The 19,296-nt window shown below is 40.9% G+C and overlaps 4 protein-coding genes across 4 annotated transcripts; 1 reads left to right on the top strand and 3 right to left on the bottom strand.

Moving 5' to 3' along the window:
* Positions 1–1,686: 1,686 nt before the first annotated feature.
* LOC134633620 (UDP-glucuronosyltransferase 2B31-like) lies at positions 1,687–6,680 on the bottom strand. The gene is made up of 2 exons (XM_063482496.1): positions 6,624–6,680; positions 1,687–4,602 (listed from the first exon to the last, which is right to left on the bottom strand). Exon 2 carries the CDS (start codon positions 4,591–4,593, stop codon positions 2,992–2,994), a length of 1,602 nt encoding a protein of 533 aa, XP_063338566.1. The 5' UTR covers positions 4,594–4,602; positions 6,624–6,680; the 3' UTR covers positions 1,687–2,991.
* A 2,226-nt stretch (positions 6,681–8,906) lies between these two features.
* LOC134633348 (endonuclease domain-containing 1 protein-like) lies at positions 8,907–12,794 on the top strand. Its single transcript, XM_063482221.1, has 2 exons — positions 8,907–9,223; positions 11,606–12,794. The coding sequence occupies exons 1-2, from the start codon at positions 8,948–8,950 to the stop codon at positions 12,248–12,250; spliced, it is 921 nt and encodes a 306-aa protein (XP_063338291.1). The 5' UTR covers positions 8,907–8,947; the 3' UTR covers positions 12,251–12,794.
* Positions 12,795–13,245: 451 nt separating this feature from the next.
* LOC134633028 (DELTA-actitoxin-Afr1e-like) lies at positions 13,246–13,964 on the bottom strand. The gene is made up of 2 exons (XM_063481886.1): positions 13,861–13,964; positions 13,246–13,696 (listed from the first exon to the last, which is right to left on the bottom strand). Exons 1-2 carry the CDS (start codon positions 13,962–13,964, stop codon positions 13,246–13,248), a joined length of 555 nt encoding a protein of 184 aa, XP_063337956.1.
* Positions 13,965–15,570: 1,606 nt separating this feature from the next.
* On the bottom strand, positions 15,571–16,605 carry LOC134632826 (uncharacterized). The gene is made up of 2 exons (XM_063481642.1): positions 16,502–16,605; positions 15,571–15,997 (listed from the first exon to the last, which is right to left on the bottom strand). The coding sequence occupies exons 1-2, from the start codon at positions 16,603–16,605 to the stop codon at positions 15,571–15,573; spliced, it is 531 nt and encodes a 176-aa protein (XP_063337712.1).
* Positions 16,606–19,296: the final 2,691 nt, after the last annotated feature.

Below are 19,296 nucleotides of genomic sequence, written 5' to 3'. Positions count from 1 at the left end.
CCTTAGTGGAACAATACAAAAAATAACATTTTAAAAGAGGTGCAACATTGGGTAGCCATCAGTTTATTTAATCTTCATTTATACAGTTTTTAATATGATTGCATTTGTATAGTAATCAGTGATAATCCCAACACCACAGTGCTGCTGATATACAAGGTAAAGACAGAATCAGACTCATCAGAATGAATGCCTGTTTAATCTAGAAGAAGTAGTATAAATATATAACCTTTAATATCTGGGAACATGTGAAGCTTTTTAGCTCTCGAAAAAAGTGTAGAAAATTACTAGAGGTCAAATAATTAATTACCCTCATAATTACTTACACACAGCCATGGCTAATGGATCAAACCAAAGACGATACCTATGCCATAAAATTTGAGCATAAATGTGATTTATTTGTGTGCATGATATGGGAGACATGATCTTTCTTGATACTAGCAGCAGGGGCTGAAAGATTCACGTTGAATTTTGACTGCTATTAGGTGTTGCTCTTGCCATTTTAGTTTCTTGGAGTCAGAAATAATCATGTAGTGGATGCATCTGTTGGTACACGTGTCAAAAGGCAGCCACTCTCCAAACTTTGAGTCTTAAAAAAATGTAAAAATACAAGTTATAGAAAACGTCTCCCATGATGCAGTTGTTATAAAGGTAGACCTTACCCCCAGAAAACAAAAAAAGGTTTCATGTATCAAGCTGTAAACATCTTTATTTCTGCTGTAAAGTCTGTGAGGACTGGCTCGCTTTTGGAGACAGCAGAGGAACTGCAGAAGTTGCACATGTAAACATGTAAACACTTTCTTATTCATTTTTGAACCTTATAATCCTCCCACTCACCCACTCCTGTAAACCACTATTGCCCATTGATTAAAATATATCTAAAGGATATATTTAGTTTTCGTTTTAATTTCAAATCAAAACCCACAAATGAGCAGTCAACACCACCGTTTAGGGTTTTTCCCTTGTAACTGCAAGATACCAACTTCAGTATTCGAAGCACAGATTCAGACCACCAGAGTTTCATATGAAACAAATGACATAAAACAGCAAAATAATTTAAAGTTTGGTTTCTTTTTCTCTAATCAATAAGGTACCAGGTTTTTTAGGGGCTAAATGTTGATCTTGTTTGTAAAATGGTGTTGATAGCAGCGGAATAATCAGCTGTAAAACTCTGTAGATTTGAGGGAACTGTGGAATAAGGTTGAAATGAACCAAGGGAGTAAAAGTTCATTCAAACAATGAAAGGGTTTCCTCTTATGAGCTGTGACCATGTAGCTGGTAACATTCATACTTTTAGAGTATGTGTGTGAAAAATGACAGAATGTGGTCTTAGAAACTGAGGGCGTTTCCAGGATATTTAAAATGTGTAGCCATGAGCACAATGCTCAGTCTAAATGTAGAAATTATGACACAAAATTTAGCTTTAGCAAAATGTTTATGACATACCCACAGTAAATGTTCTTTAAGTAAAAGAACTCCTTGTGCTGCTGATAATTATTGATTAATTGACGTGTATATCATGTCAGTGTTGCAGCTGGAGATGATTACAATTATACTGCTGTTTAGCTTTGTCTACAATGTTACAGCATCATATATTAGTGGCTTTATGTTTCAAAATCTGTTAAATAAAGTGTAACTGATGCTTTGAAATAAGTTCAGATTAGACACTTGTTTTAATTTTATGCAATTATATAAAAAAATGAATTACTGTTTTGGTAAAACACCAATAAAAAATACTCCGTGTAAAACAGTAGGTTATAAAGTCAGTAATAAACTCAAATCATATTGAGGAGAAATGTAATAGTGCTGAATTAATAAAATAATAATACAGCAGTAATTGCTTATGAAAAGCTTCTTATGATGCTCTTGTTCAGCAGCCTGATTGATGTGAGAATGTATTACCTGTCCAAGCCTGCAGAGATGTGTCTAACATTTTCTGCCTTTTTCTCTATCCTAACCGATGACTGTAGTCCTAACTGTCTTTCAGAACAGGAACCACGGGAGGATTCAGCCTGAAGACTCACTCTGTGTTTAATTATTAAGCATTAGGCTTCCTGATGGTTTGGTCCTTTGTTTATAAGGTTCAAATGCTGTGCTTAAAGCTTAGTCAGACAAATTAAGCCAACCTTTATCTCCTCCCACTATCAATGGGATAATTGTATATGTTTACTCCTGCATCACTGTGCAGCACAGCACATAACAGCAGACAATCTACGCAAGGATAACACAAAAACTGTATGACATGCTATTCACTTTTCTTAAGTTTATTGGAGAATTACTTATTGAACTCATTTTGGTAGCTAACTGCAAGGTGAAAGACAAAACATACAAACCATGTGTGTTTATATGTGGAAAACATAAAAGTGTTCAATATGTAAATAAAGGTTTTTAATAAGAAGAAATGTCTTATAATACCTGTTAAAATCCCATGCAACACATGCAACAATGCAACCTCAAACTTCTTAATGTGTTTTAATTTCATAGACTACACATGCAGAAATTCCTGCCCCGTTCACACAAAATGTGGAAATATTTTGTTTTGAATTAAAGTTTTCATGTTTAAATTATTAAGTCTTCTTAGAATGTCTTCCTGAATTTATTTTCAATCTATTGCACCTGTCAGTCACCTGCTGTCCTATCTGAGTCTTAAAAGTAATTTGTTATTTAGATATGACTGAAATACAATAAAGAAAAACTGGTACATATTAGATAATTAATTTTGAAATATTAAATCTGAAGAAAGAGAAGCTATTTTGACTGCTCTCTTTTTCACAAAGGATCACCATAGCAGGAAGCTCCCCATCTTTGATTTGGCACATTTCTGTTACAGTGGATGCTCTTTCTGAAGCAACCCCCCCAAAAACTTATAAGCATTGCAGCAACAATAGTATTCCAGGACTTTCGAGTTCAGTATTTTAATGTGATTGGTTAAAGACAAGAAAAATCTAGAATATCAATATAACGTTTTAATTGAATCCATCTTCATTCGAGGAGTCACTCTTGCTTTGGTTTCCTCCTCCTGCACATTCGAAGGCACGTGAATCGTATGACTGCCACTACAAAGGCTGTCAGCATAAACAAGATGGCCAACAAAAAGCATATAACATCCACAGAATGATACACATACCAGGGCATCTTATAAGACTCGGTGCGTAAATGTGCAGCTCCTCTGTGCCTCATAACAAACTCAATCCAGTAAACTGCAGCATCCAGAGGATGCATTGGTCTGTCTCGGTGGAGAGCAGACAGACGCTTCATGTTGTTTCTGTAGGAGGGATTGTTGAGAACTTCTTGTAGGACTTTGAGGAAATTCTGCTGGGTGATTTTTGTTACATCCACCATTTTAGCAGCTCCTCGAACTTCCATTCGCAAAATGTTTTCAAACTGGTCAAACATCAGGGGAATGCCAATAATTGGCACACCATGGTACATGGACTCATAGATCCCATTGGTGCCACCATGAGCCACAAAGGCTTTTATCTTTGGGTGACCCAGCAGGTCGTTTTGGGGCATCCATTTCACCAGAAGGGTATTGTTCCCCACATTGTTGGGGCGTTCACCAGCGTGCCTCCATACGACCTTTTGAGGAAGCTGAGCAAAGGCAGCTGCGATTTCTGAAGTTATTTCTATTGGCAGACCATTCACCAATGTCCCCAGAGACATCAGGATGAAGCCGTGTTCTCCTGAACTTTCAACAAACTCCTCCAACTCTGAAGGTAAGGCCTCAGCAGGCTTACACTGAAATCCTCCAATGTAGACCATGTTCGGCATGGTAGGCCTGGGGAATTCGAAGACAAAGTCCACTCTCATGAGCCACAGGTCTACTCCTTGAAGAAGCTGATAGAAGTTCACATCTGGGCCTAAGTACTTTTCTACTATTTTATCATAGGGTGGGCACGCTATGAACTTGTCAATGCAGATGTTGACAAAATAGTGGAATGTGTTTTTGACTCTTTCAGAAAAGGTCATCTTGTCAGATACGGCATTTCCAGAAGTTGGGACATATGACGTTGGAGATGGAGCTATAACAAAATGGCCATCCCCACTGGTCATCCATTTAACATTAAAGACAACTGGAAGCTTTAGTTTGTGGGCCACTATAACTCCAGCAGGAAGTCCAGGGTCCAAAAGAACCAGGTCAAACTTAGAGTCACGTATCTTCGACATTAGAGTCTTGTTCTCAAATATTTCTACACCTAACAGACTAGCTTGTTGGTAGATTTTTGATAATGAACCTAGCACTTCCCAGTAGAACTTCAAGACAGCCATGAAAGACGTCCCCTGTTTTTTGATTTCAAGTATTTTAACCAGGAAAGTTACAAAGAAGTCCTGCTCCTCTATGCAGACAGCCTCTGGTAAGGTGACAGTGATGGAGCTGTAATGTGGTGCCTCTTCTTTGACATACCAGCTAGTGGCTGTGCGGACCACAGTGACTTCATGGCCTTTGGCGTGGAGGCTCTGGATCAGCAGGTTCATGTTCACCCAATGGCTGCCATCAACGGGGAACACCAGAATCTTTCCACCCTGGACAGGACTTACAGTTAAGGACAATGTCACGCCCAGAAGAAGCAGAGAAACATCTCGAAAGCTCCCCATGGATCAAGTCTGAGGAAAACAATAAAAAAATAATAATGATTATTTGAATGATGCCTAAATTACAACTTGAATTCCTTCTAACTTATTTAATGGGCTTGTCTTCACTCCTGGCTATGCTACAGGACCCACCGGATTACACCATTATCAAAAGGGGGCTGTCACGCCCAACTTTTCTGTACAAAAAGAAAAAAAAACCCAAGCTCAACACAGGACTCTAATCACAGCTCCGAGGCATATAATCCCTCATCTCTACATGAATTTTCAACGCACTGTGGGGAGAAATTATTCCTCAGCAGCCAAACTGTTCTTCAATAGACAAAGGTACATTATGACGGAATATGAATTCAGGTATGAATATATTAATTAACTACTGGGCAATCATTAGGTGTACTAATGACCCGGCCCCAGATAAGCGGGGGCGGGTCGCGTGGGCAGCAGCCCAAGCAGAGAAGCCCAGACCTCCCTCCACACGGCCACCTCCTCCAGCTTGTCCGGTTAAACACCAAGGTGTTCCAAGGCCAGCTGAGAGATAAAATCTCTCCAGGATGTCCAGGGTCTGCCTCGGGGCCTCCTCCCATTGCAGAACACCTCACCCAGGAAGCGCCCAGGAGGAATCCTTGTCAGATGTCCGAACCACCTCAACTGGCTCCTTTCGATGTGGAGGAGCAGCGGCTCTACTCTGAGCCCCTCCCGGATGGCTGAACTCCTCACCCTATCTCTAAGGGAGAGGCCAGCCACCCTTCGGAGGAAGCACGTTTCTGCCGCTTATATCCCCAATCTCGTTCTTTCGGTCACTACCCACACTTCGTATCAATAGGTGAGGGTAGGGACGTAGATCGACAGGTAAACTGAGAGCTTCGCATTTACGCTCACCTCTCTCACAACAGACCGGTACAGCGTCCGCATCACCGCAGCCACATCACCAATCTGTCTGTCAATCTCCTGCTCTCTTCTCCCGTCACTCATGAACAAGACCCCAAGATATTTAAACTCCTCCACTTGGGGCAAGAACTCCCGGGACGAGGTCAGGGACGCTTTTTATTTTCATGTTTCTACTCTTCAGTTTTTACTTTTGGGTGTATTATTGTTGGGTCTACCTTACAATATAAAACACCTTGAGGTGACTGTTGTTGTGATTTTGTGCTTCCAAAATAAATAGAATGCTATAAAAGCTATAAAAACAATGCATCTAACTACTGCACTCAGTTACTTTAAAACCATAGTTAGTGTGTTTCTATCCACTTGTTTTATGTACATTTTCACTCAGCTGGGAGATCTGCAAAATGTTAGTGTAGGATATCAGTGTGTGTGTTATCTAAAAGAACATAGAATACTTGTTTCCAATAATACTTTCACATCCAGCAACAACTCGTCCAAAAGACTGCACGGAAAACACGTTTGAAAAGTGAAACATGTCTTTTAATCGGTTCCAGATAGCGACAGGATGTCCTTCGCTTTCATTTCTGTTGATCACAGATAGGGTCAAGTTGGGTCATCGCTTACTCAGATAATAAAACCAAGAATCAGTGGGTTTCTTTGTAAAGGGATGTCTTTTAACATTAGAGGTTCAATCACACCTCTTTGAACTCATTGGTTGATTGGATCTTGACAACCCTTGCAGTTGTCAAGATCCATCATTGCATATTGTGTAGCTTGGACTCTGTTTCTTTGACAAAATCTATTCATAGACACGCAAAATACTTGCAAAGCCCTCAAAACCTTTTGGTGTGGTTCCCGCTGCAGGAGCTCTGTTAAGGATGACATTTTGCCATAATAAGACACATACACACGCAGCTACACTGTCCAAACCGGTTAACATGAAATGTTGCAACAAATCACAGTCCAGTGGGGGGTATGTCCTGCCTGCAGTCTCTAATCATCTGCGTGTAGCAGGGACTTTCTAATAAGCTAAAAGAACACCAAAGAAGAAACACACCCTTGTTTTCTGTTTCCTGTCTGCATGACACTTGCTAAGTAAGCATTTGGACTCAATTAACTGTTAATGTGAAGCATAAGGAGTATGAACCTACCTTCAATCCTCGAGCGTGTGGAGAAAAGTACTTGCAGACTAGTGTGGAAGAGGGGAGCTCAACTTCTGATTACATAAGAAAAGAACCCAAATCCTGATTATTGTGTTACATAAGGTGGGAGGAGTGTGGATCTTAAATATATCCTTAATTTTAATTTGGACTCACAGTCACAACTCACAAATGAGCAGCAAACAGCCACAGCTCTTCCAAACATCCAAGTTTTATTTTGGATGCTTATATTATTTAACTTTGCAGACAGAAGCTAAATTATTTCACAAAAAATACCAGGGTCCCTATTCTTAGCCGACCTGCTGCTAATAGTGAGTTGTGTAACCTTTTTACTGGATAACAGCCCACAATCATTTGTTGTCGTTTTCAGCAAGTCTTACACACGCCTCCTGAGCAATCCCAGCCTATTCTTCTTTGTTCAACCTCTCAAGCTCCTCCATATTTGAAGTTCTTATGGCATGGACTTTAGTCACCCCACAGTTTTTCAATAGGACTCAGGTCAGGGCTTTGTGTAGCATAATATTTCCACAATCGTGTTCCAGTGTGTTTTTTGGCTCGTACGCCTCTGCCTTCTTCCTCCAAGCATAAGCAGCAAAGGTCTCCAGTTTCACCTCTCTTCTCCAGGTTGTCTTTAGCATACTTCAGTCTGGCTTGAAGGTGTCTCTTCTACAGAAGCTGAGTTTTTCTTGACAGCAACCTGACAGTCTATTCCTGTTCAGGGTTCTAGTCATTGTCATCTTTGAGGCTACAGCGGGCTAAGTCATTCACCATTGTCTCTGAAGTTGTTCTGGGGTCTTTAGACACATTTCTCACTAATTTTCTTTCCAGAGTCTTTGAAATCGTGTACTTCCTCCCTCTGCCAGGTGTGTTCTGTACTATGTGGCTCTTGATTTTGATACATCTTATTTCAGTTCTTGACACTTGGAAACACTGAGATAATTTTTATATATCCATTTTCTGCTTTGTGGGTGTCAACGATTCTTTTTCTTGAGTCTAAACTGATGTCTTTTGTTTTTGGCATAAAGCTTTTTCATGTTATAGCTCAAACCCTTGGTGGTTTTTTTATTCTGTGAGAACATTTTTAGGTAACGCTCAGACTGACTGATTTTACAAGCTTTGAACATTACCAAGTCAAAGCATTTTGCCATGGTTCAGTTAAAAGGTTGTTTTTTTAGAGGCCTGATTATATTGATCATGGTAGTTTTTGTTTTTTTCTGAAATAATTCTGTTATTGTGTATAAATAAATACAAATTATTGAAGTTTTTGAAAGAAAACTAGTATTTTTAGAAGTGCTGTGTTGAAAATATTTTATCAGTTAACGAAGCACTTCATTGGAAGGGTTGATAATTTTGTCCTCATTTGTACTTTATATATGACAGTGAATGCTGAAGTTCTTATTAATAGCCTGTTATTGATTATTAACAGTCTAATGGAAAGAAAGCACAGTTTATTGTAAGTGGCTGCAGTCAGAAAAGTTAGCAACACGGCAGATTTGGTTGGATGATCTTATAACTGAGCAGCTCACAGCATTAATAAGGTCAAGGTAATCTGTGTCCATTCACTCTTGTCTGTTGCTGAAAGTGAAATGTAAATGAGACCTGCCCTGACTGTTTAAGGTTTCTGTTAAGACTTTCACAGAATAGTGCCCAAGGTGCTCACTCAGCCATGACATCAGCCATTTTGACTCCCACGGGGTCAAATACAGCTGCTCTTTAACACTTGCAGTCCCTGCTGAAGACTGGGCTCACTCCATAAAATATTTACGTTTATCTTTTTATGAACAAATCAGAAATCACTCTGAAGAGCTGATCACTACACATCAATCACTTGCTGTCTTGAGGAGTTGTTGACTTCTTTGCAAAGTAAAGTTCGCCGGTTTAACTGTTGTTTCTACTGTGTGATGGTGGCTCTAATGAGACTTTAGAATTTGTCCTTAAAAAAATTTTTTTTTGATGTGCCAATCCAACATCCCATACCTCCAACCCAGACACACTTAAAACTATTACCTGTGTTTTTACGCTTTTATGAATTTTTTTTTTTGGACTTCTGGTTAAATACAACGTCACAAATTAACGCTGACATGGTTGAACAGATGTTCTACATCAGCTGGAATTTACTGAGATGGCGCTGACACGGTGGACAGATTCAGTAATCCTATTTCCTTCTTTTTTCTCACTGAAACTGTTTCTGCTTTAAAGAGGTCACGTGTTGATCTAAAGGGAAAAAACATGAGTGGATTCCGGGCATCGCGTCTTTGTGTGAAGGTATGAAAAGGCTCTGGGAGTTTAAAGAGACGCGCTTCGCCACCGGTAAAATGCTTCGTTTGTGCGCTCTGCTCGCCCTGCTCTTTGCTGCAGGCTGCTCGCTGTGCGCTGCGGATGTCGGGACCTTCACTCCGTGCCTGCAGTTCTTTTACAGGTCTTGGCCCCCTAAAGGTCTGGCAGGGACGCCGATCTGCCAGCGTTTTATCAACAAGTATCGGTTCGCCACCCTGTACAGCCGACCCCGCCGCTCGCCCTGGTTTTCCGCCTATTTGTACACAGTACCTGCGGGAAAGAGACCCTCATCATCCTGGAAGTTTGAGCCACAGGTGAGAGTTTGAATAATCCGTGTGTATTTATATTAAAAAGAACAACAAAAGTAATAGATAGCATGCACTATGGTGATTATTGAAGCTGGAATGGAAACAGGCCAAAGTAAAAAAAAACAAAAAAACACAAAAACTAAACTAAACTAAAAAAAAAAAACCGAGTTTAAGCAGAACTTAGACTTTGTGCTGTGTCAGCTCTGCGTGCAAACACGCCGCACAGTTCACGTCTCAGAACTGTTAACCGCTCCAAGTGTGTTGACATGCCAGCGAAAATCATGTGATTTTCGAGCATGTGCGGCAAGAGGAATTTGGTTTATGGGAGGAAGTTGACTCTTGACATAACTACTATAGCGCAGGCTGGCTGGTACACAAGATTTTTGACACTGCATGTTTGAACGAGGTAAAAGATGACTTGGTAAATCCTTTAATCCTTTAATTGTCCCACATTGAGAAAATTGGTAAAAAATTTACTGGAATACACACAAAATGTGTGTTCCACTACAAAACCCCAAAATATAAGCGTCACACAGGAGTTAAATGGGGAAGGCAAAGTAAGATGACTGTGATGGTTTGGTAGAGTTGGAGTGAGCAGAAGCAGAAGAACAAATATTTCATTTGAATTCTGCTTCTCCCAACTTCCTCTTGTGAAGTTTGTTTTTGTCATGTTATGTGATGATCTTTGTACGCTTATCTAATCCTATTTTCACTTGCAGTAAAGTCAAGGCGAAAAGTCAAAGTTTTACTGACAAATAAATCAAATTAATGCAAACAGTCAGCATTTGCAGTATTGACCTTTCTCCTTCATCGCTTCCACACTTTTCTGTGGCATTGCTGAGATCAGTGTCAAGGGTAAACCCTGATTGAGAAATAAATGAATAAAAACTGAAGTGTTAAAGTGTTTGGAACTCAAATTTTGTGCCACTTCCAAACTTTTGGGCCATATCTGTTTAACGGTCCAGTTAACAGGTTGAAAGGGGGATATAACACTTCATTTTTTTCTTTTTTTTTGTGCCGCATATTTCTTGTAGGACACTTTCTCGCTTTTATAATGCAGACTATGTCAAAAATATCCAACACTGGCTCAATATGTGAGACTGTAAGGAAGTGGGGGTGGTTGTAACCCTTTGACTGTTTATATCAAGAAAACTTTCCACGACATCCTGTTAAAGGCCGTGTGATATGAATAAATAAAAGTGTTAAGATTTCTCATCCCAACTAATAAAATGACAAAAAGCCTGAAAGTTCTTTGGACGATAAACATAGTAAGCACCACATGTGCGGCAGGAGATACCTCACTCCCCCACCCTAAACGGAAACCCCCCTGCTCCTCTGATTAGTCAACGGCGGAAATGAAATTGTGACTCTATTTGCCTAATTTATGTCCCCACTTTTGATTTCAGTGTGATGATCTGCTTTGCATTTCGCACTTCTGAATGTACAGAAATCGACTGCAGTTTATCCGGACAAACAGCAGAGGGCACTAGCAAGAGCACTTCTCAATGAGAAGGAGCGATTGGAGCTAAATATGTAAAATAAGTTTTTACACCTGCTTCTAGAAAAAAAAAAACTATCTTACTTTAGTAAATACAGCAATGATAATAATATAAAGCAATGCTTCTGTAGTTTCTCTAATTAGGAAGATGATAGTGCGCAAAAACCCTTGATTAATGCTCAATCATCCAGGTAAGTAAATCTCCAAAAGTTGATTCTGCTCATCTGGACGTAGCGTTTTCAGTGGGAGAAACAATGGGCTGGACCTCCCAGCCCATTGTTCCTTCAGTGGGCTGGTTTCAGTCATTGTGCAAATGTACTGTTTATAAGATTGGGGAAACCTGCAGTCAGCTGAGACTGAAGAAGTCACTTGGATGAGTGACGAAACGTTTCTCCCACTGAAAACGCTACGTCCAGATGAACAGAATCAACTTGTGGAGCCTTAGCTTTCTGCTAATTTCTGCTGATTGGTCAGTTTAAGGATTTTTAACAGGACACTTGCTTGATGTCCTGTCTAGTCCCAGAGTAAAAAAAGTGACATATAAGTGAAGGCCACACTGAAAACATGTTTATAGTCTTGGACTAAAGGCAGTATCAAGTGGCAATGCCAAAATAAACTTCATAACTTAGCATCTTTTATTTTATGAATATTTGCTTATTTAGCATGAGGCTAGGACAAATCCCTCTCAACCGTAGGTGGACTGGTAATGACCAGGTGGTTAAGTTTAAAGCATAGTCCTGGTACTTCCATTGAAGCATTGCTGATAATAGTACAAATGCAGCTTTAGGAGTGTCGACAACATTTTAGCCGAACAGCTTAAAGTCATTTGTGAATTCCGTGAAGTGTAAAGTCTGTAATAAAACCCTGTTTCTTCCTTTGCTGATAAACAGTTAGCCTACCCAGGGGGAGATGGCAACATGGAACAGTTCCCCCCAGGCCCTCTGGATCAGAACATCGTGGAGAGCCAGGCAGTGCAGCTGGACTACATCAACTCCACCTACTCCCGTGGCCACTTGAACCCCAGCCTCCACCACATGAGCCATGACACCCGCTCTTCCACCTTCACCCTCACCAACGTGGTTCCCCAAAAGAAGGGCTCTAATGATGGGCCTTGGGAACTTCTGGAGCACAGTGTGAATCACACCTTAGCAACCTACTGTCTCGGAGATGCCTACGTCGTGACGGGCATCATCCCCTACCGCAATGACGAGCACTGGCTCAAGAATCACCGCGTGGCGGTGCCTGAGTATATGTGGTCTGCCTACTGCTGTCCAAAGTACAACCAAAGTCTTCCAAAAGAGCTAACCAACGCCTTTCCCACGTACGCGGCCATCGGACGCAACGACCCCAACAGCAGCGAGGAGATTGTGCCTGTTGATAAGACGGTTAAGAAACAATTCAGGGGATATGATGTGAGAAAAATGTCCCTGGAAACACTTGAGATGTACTTGAAGGACAGATTCAATACTGTTGTGAGTGTGTTTTATGAGCAGTGCACCGGACCAGACCGATCAGACCTCACAGAAAATACATAAATGATACATAAATGTTGTTTATATACACATTTCTGTGAGGAGAATGACACAATGTGCAAATATTAATGACCACTACTGAAATGATTCATACACAGTGCGCTGCCGCTGAGTTGAAGTATGCACAAAACACTTTAAACCACTAGGTGGTGTCCTTGTGCAATACATGTAGCTGCACATTTCGGCTGAAGTTGTATGTATGTATCAAACTAACTCATTTTCTGATTCTGATTCACTAAATAACTAATAATGATCAGTGGTGTAAGAACTACTCAGGTACTGTACAACAATGCACAGATGTTTTGTTAGCCAAATATACTTGAAGTATCAAAGAAAACATTTCATAACCTGATCTATAACTTCTATATCTTTGCCCCAAAGGGAAAAAGTGGCAATGACTCCAACTCTTACATGCAACACCTATATTACTACATATCGTTCTTTTATTTTTTACTATTGAGAAATTGGAATGTCCTAATTTTCCCTTTTGGATGCATAAAGTATATCCGATTTATCTAACAGCACATAGTATGTGTTAATATGTGCACCTGCAAATGACAGAAACTATAATAAATCGATATAGAAAAGATTTTCATTGCTGCAGTGTTTGTGTCCTAAATCAGCTTCCACTGTCTGAATCAAAATGTTGTAAAATTCCACAGATGATTAAAAATGTAAAGCTTGACTCTTAAAATTATATTCTAACACAGTACTTGAGTAACTGTAATGAATTACTTCCCAAACCTGCTGGTTTTGTTTGTACTTCATGCCCCAATCAAAGTAATGAGTAGCAGACTCAGTCACCTGCTCCACAAGTTAAACCCAACTGGTTTGTCGTTGTGTGTATTTCATGTCAAATGATCACTGACACTTGTGTTTTATCACATCAGACTAGTAAGAATTTATTGCATTTACAGGTAATACAGTAGCACAGGTGTACAATTGGCTACACGGTGGCGTTTCAAGCAGGTTTACTCTGACAAACATGAATCAACAACTCAGTAAGATTGCTGCATGTGGGGAGTGAAGAGCTTGTCCCAGATCTCCACCTTCATGATGGCCCTGCCCAGGGGGGACATGGTACCCTTGATGTCCAGGCTCCCGCCCTCAAAGGTGAGGTCGGAGCCTTTGGCCTCCGCCCGCACGAATCCCACCTGCTCTTTGTTGTAATACATCTCTTTGAACAGGCTCTCATTGCACTCTTTGCCCTTCTTGTAGATTCCCAAGGCAAACCAGTTCTTGTACATGTTATAGTCATATGGCACAGAGAACATTATAGCGAGTGTCTCATCGGCTCTGTTGAGCTCCCTCTTGAACAGGTCGTAGGTCAGCACGCCCACCGCCCCAGTGGCTTTGGCTTTGCCCTTACCGAAGTTGCACATTTCAGTCTTTTGTGGACGTACAGTCGGTTGGGGGGGGCTGCGGCAGTTGCCACTTTCCAGGAAAAGCCTTTAATTTTTAACAGCAGCAAAAGTGAGGAAAAAATGAAAGCAGGAGGCAAAATGTGAAAAAGAATTTTCCTAACTGGATATTTGTCAAGCTGCACCTAAAGCATGTTCTAACTTTAATCTGTACAGACAAAGTGAGCAAAAGTGCATTTATTTTGGACTTACTTAGGGTCAATCAGGCAGTAGTTGTTGGTGAGGTTAGTGATCTCAATGGTGACGTTCCTTCGGCTTTCGACAGCGACAGCCAAAGCTTCTGCAGATTCACTCATGGTGTTTGCTTGTAAAGACTGTGACAGACAGAACAGAAGTGTAAACTGCAGATCTGTGAATGAGTTTAACCAATTGAAATAAAAATGCAAATCCATCTGGAAACCCTCAAATAACTGAGCAGGAATGAAGCATCTTACCTGTCGGGATCACTGGTACGTAGCTGACTCTTGCTTGGACAGATTTGAGACACTGAGTTCAGCTCTTACATGAGTCTCGTTGGGGAATGCGTTGCACCCAAAGGTGTCTCCACCCATAAGCATGCATCCAGCTCCCATGTCACTTCCCATCGCATGTCTGCAGAGGTGTAAAGCAAAGGGTGTAGCTAACAACAACAGCACAGGATAACTGTAGTCTTTTTGTTCTCACACTGCTGTCAATTTGTGAAACTACGAACTGGTTTGTTGAGGTTTGTGGGATTTTTCTGCACTACACCTTTTCTTTCTGCGTCTGTGATTTTGTTTTTCCATTGTCTGCACGAAGAAACAAACATGCTTCGTCTCTGCAGAGGGCTTAGACAGTTTTAGGATTAAAACATGTCTGTTGAAAGGTTGATGAATAACCTATTCCCCAAACCAAACCAACAAGAAAATTAACTTTAAACTTAAAAAGTTCCGATAAGGAGAGGTTATAGTACTTTATAATAGACCCTGCACTCCTAATAGTACTGTGTAATCGCATTGGAAGAACAGGAAGAGTCATTCATCCTTGTCAAGATAAGAAAAGATGTGATACACCGTGGCAATAGGCACTAAACATTAAACATAACTTATTAAAAAGATATATTAAATAACTCAATAAAATTACATGCAATGACAAAACAAAATACCACAGCAGGGTAATGTTATTGGTCTGTATTTGTGTGACTGTGCAGAGCAGATTACAGGAGCAGCATGTCAGAGATAAACACCTGGTGATTTTACAGGGAAATAGCGTTTAGATTAGAGATTAGGATGCTCTAGAAAAAAGCATGCACCCCTAATACTTTTGGGGAGGTTAGGACACTTATTCAATACTATATCATTTGAAAACTTTTATATTAGCTTCATAACGATGGCTCACAACAGTGAAAACGACATCTTAAGGATAAGATAATAAGTTAGATAGTAAGATAAAAGTAAAGACTACAATTTGAGAAAGAACTAATGATGACCACGACTCCCTTTTCCTCTCTTTTAAAACACTCATTGTTTTAAAATACTTATAGTATTTTTTGCAGTTTTATACTCTTTTGTTCCGTCGTACCATTAGTAAGCAGGAAGTGTTGTCAGCAGTGAACTTAAACCCTAACTTTAGAAGAAATTCCACAGTAAATAACTGGAAAATAGTGGGATAAGTCACAGGCTGTGTTAAGGGTTGAGAATGATTAGATACATTTTTATTCACTTTTGCATGCAAACATTTGAAGTCATGTCCAACAATTTATTTTTAGATTAAATAAAGAAACACAGAGGACAACAACTCAGTTGAATTGTTTTTTATTTGTTTAAAGCACCTCTAAATCATAAGGATGACAACTTGCACTTTGGTTTTCAGGAATATCAGCAAATACACTCGACACATTTGTTTGTGAACATTTTATTCTCACACCTAATACAACCAGACTCTTTAGCCCATCCTGTCATACAGCTCCAGTTTAACAATAGCTTTGCCCTCATCGGACATACATGCCCTCACATCCACCGTCTTGCCTCTGTACACCAGCCCTGAGCCTTTGGCCTCGTAGCGGACAAAGTCGCTGCAGTTCTTGTCGTTGTACATGTAGTCGAACAACTTACTGTCGACGGCTCTCGATTTATCAAGGACGCCCACGCCGAGCCAGTTCTTGTAGAAGTTGTAGTCGAACGGCACGGAGAACATGATGGCCACAATGCCATCGCAGCGGCGGTTGCGCATGTCAAACAGGTCGTAGGTCAGCACACCCGCAGCACCTGATGCTGTGTTGTCATCCTTGGTGAAAGAGCACACCTCTGTCTTAGTGGTGCGCACGGTGGGCTGCGGAGGGCTGTGGGCGAAGCCACTTTCCATGTGAACCCTGAAAGGCAGGAGGGCAGAGGAAATGATCAAAGGTTTATTAATGCACTCGATGTAAAAACAGTCAACTGTGCAATATCCTCCTGACTGTTGATGCCATCAGACATTTAACACTGGCGCTGCTGGAGGTGGTGCAAGCTCATCACCTACAGATTCAACAGGACTAATGTTTAAATATCAAAGGACATGCAAATATCATTCTGGCCATTTTTTACACATCAGTAAAAAATATTGGTTACAATTAAAACACAGACACAAGAAACCACAAGGATACAAAGTAACAAATGATGGATGTCATAAATAACTTGTGTGTTAAAGAGTGATAGACGGGTCTTTTTGTCTGACGTTTGATAATTTTGCATCACACGGGCATTGAAACTGAGGTTTTAAAAGATAAATGTCTTTTTTTTTTGTTTAACTGCAAACAATAAATGCTCTCCTGCATAAGCAAAGAAATCAAATACTTTATGCTGGAGTAAAAGAGAAATAGTTTGGGCTCTGTTACTTTGGGTTGACGAGGCAGTAGACGGTGCTGATGTTGGTGATTTCCATGGTGCAGTTGCGATTGGTGGTAAGAGTGGCGGAGTGGGCCTCTGCATTCTCGGGCATGGTGGCGGCTGCTGGTAACGGCTACAAGAAAAACAGGTGTGAGCCATGCAAAGTGCAGCAAAGCTCTGTCATGAAATGCTTTAGCTGTCCTGCTGAAATAAACACTGGAATATGATCTGAAGATGAAGGTAAACAGTCACTATTAAATATCTTTATTGACTAATTTCACAAATTGACAAAAACACCTGCAGAAATGAGCACTTACTTCGCGTTAGGTGACACACACAGGATGGCAGAGAGTCCTCTGAAAACAGGTTGGACTTCGATTTGGAGATGAGTTTAAAGTCACGCCCTCTCTGTCACACCTAACACATGAGCTTCAGTTAAGTGGGCGTGCCTTTCTCTTTCTCTCTGCTTTCAATCATACAGTATGTGATCACTTCACATGTACCTGAGAGTCTGGTAACGAGTGAAGAGTTGCACCCAAAACCTCACGATCCTTAAACCACCCAAACCGGTCCATCTTTGCAGCTGACGTGAAATTCTGCTTTTCTTTGTTTTTTTTTCCACAGTCTGTCTCTTCACAGGAGATTTAACATTCTTGCAACAGTTTCATGATTCATGGTCACAAATGAATTCAACACACCCTTTTTTAAAGGTCTGGATGTTTAAATATTTGTATGTCCTTGCTGTTTGAATCCGCAGCCTGTCCCAACATGCAAAAACTAGAAGTGGCCTCTTCATGGTTCTCATTTGCATGTGGGATCCCCAGGTACATGTAGCTGTCCTCTATGTCTGCAATGTTGCCTTCTGGTAGTTCAGTCCCGTCAGTTCTGACTACCTTCCCTCTCTTGTTATCATCTGAGTACACTTCTCCAGTCCAAACGACATTCCGATGTCATTGGTGATGTCATCTATGTACAGGAGGTGACTGACAACCGCTCCGTTTCGTAGTCAGTATCCATTGCCAGTCTTGTTAATGATCTCACTGAGAGGGTTCAGGCCTATGCAGAACAGCAGCGGGGACAGAGTATCTCCTTAATAGATCCCACACTTGATGGTGACTTGTGCTATGGGCTTGAAGTTGGCCTCTAGTGTTGTACGCCATATCCATTGAGTTCCTGATGAAGGCTCTTAGGGTCCTGTTGATCTTGTATAGTTCTAGGCATTCCAGGATCCAGTTGTGGGGCATTGAGTCATAGGCCTTCTTGTAATCAATCCAGGCAGTGCACAGGTTGGTCAGCCTAGTCTTGCAGTCTCGGGCGATTGCTCAGTCTACCAGTAGCTGGTGTTTTGCGCCTCTTGTATTCTTGCCAATCCCTTTCTGTCCCCGACTCATGTATTGACCCATGTTCCTGTTCATATTAGCTGCTATGATGCCTGACAGGAGCTTCCACGTTGTGTTGAGGCAGGTTATTGATCGGTAGTTGGACAGGACCGGTCCCTTCTTGGGGTCCTTGAGGATCAGGACTGTCCGGCCTTTGGTTAGCCATTCTGGGTGTCTCGCGTCAACTAGTAGCAGGTTCATTTGTGCTGCCAGGCGCTCGTGGAGTGCAGTCATCTTCTTCAGCCAGTAGGGGTGAACCATGTCAGGGCCTGGTGCTGTCCAACTCTTCATACTGGAGACTCATTCTTGGATGTCTGCCACTGTGATGGTTACTGGACGCTGTTCAGGGAGGTTGCTGTGGTCTGCCCTAAGTTCCACTAACCACTGAGCATTGCCGCTATGGGTTGCGTCCTTCTCCCATATGCTCTTCCAGTATTGCTCTGTCTCCAGCCTTGGTGGTGCTGTTCTCTTATTGTTCCCTTGCCACTGAGAGTACACCTTGGCTGGTTCCGTGGAGAACAGCTGGTTTATTCTCCTGCCTTCTATCTCTCTGGTGTACCAAGCGGCTGGCCAAGGCTGTGAGTCGTTGCTTGGCAGTTTCCAAGGCCTCAGGTATGGACAGCTTCCTGTACTTTTTAGGCACCTTCTTCATCGCGCCTTTCTGCAACTCCGATAGTTGGCTAACCTCCCTCCATGCTACCTTGATCTTAGCCTCTAGCCTCCTTCTCCATGGAGGGCACTGCCCCTTGTGGCTGTTCAACTTGTAGCCAAGCATCTCACTGATCACTGCTGCCGTATTGTAGATCAGCTTGTTAGTGTCGGTAATCGTGGTTGTAGGTATCGTCCGTAGTGCTGCATTAACATCATCTAGCAGACCTTCTGAGGGTACTTCCTGTAATCTTGGTAACCGGCTACGGGGGATCCAGGTTTCAAGTTTGGCCATGATCCTATCTTTCAGGTCAGTTCCTCTCGCACTCAATGATCCTTCTCCTATCGCACTTGGGGCTATATATATATATATATATATATATATATATATATATATATATATATATACATATAATTTTTAGTGCTGTTAATAGATTTAAAAAAAATTAACTAATTAATCTCACAATTTTCTGTAATTAATCGTGATTAATCGCAATTACTTGATCAATAGCCTGGCTGCAATTACACTTTTTCAACTTTATATTTAAGCTTGTAACGGACATTTATGCAATATAATGAAGTAAATGGAGAATAAACACAAAGAATGTATGCTTAAATTCAAATTTGAATAGTTTTCTTCAGTCTTTTAGCACAGCTTCTCTCCTGTGAAATGCAATGTTTTTTTAAAAAAAAACCTATATACTAATAGATAAGTATACACTTATATATAATATATATTAGTGCTCTCAAACAATTACAATTTTTAATCAGATTGA

Source organism: Pelmatolapia mariae, linkage group LG8 (genome assembly GCF_036321145.2).
Source record: "Pelmatolapia mariae isolate MD_Pm_ZW linkage group LG8, Pm_UMD_F_2, whole genome shotgun sequence".
In the NCBI taxonomy this organism is placed as follows: Eukaryota; Metazoa; Chordata; class Actinopteri; order Cichliformes; family Cichlidae; genus Pelmatolapia; species Pelmatolapia mariae.
Note: the sequence above shows the minus strand (reverse complement) of the source record. Positions and strands in the feature narration are given on the sequence as shown.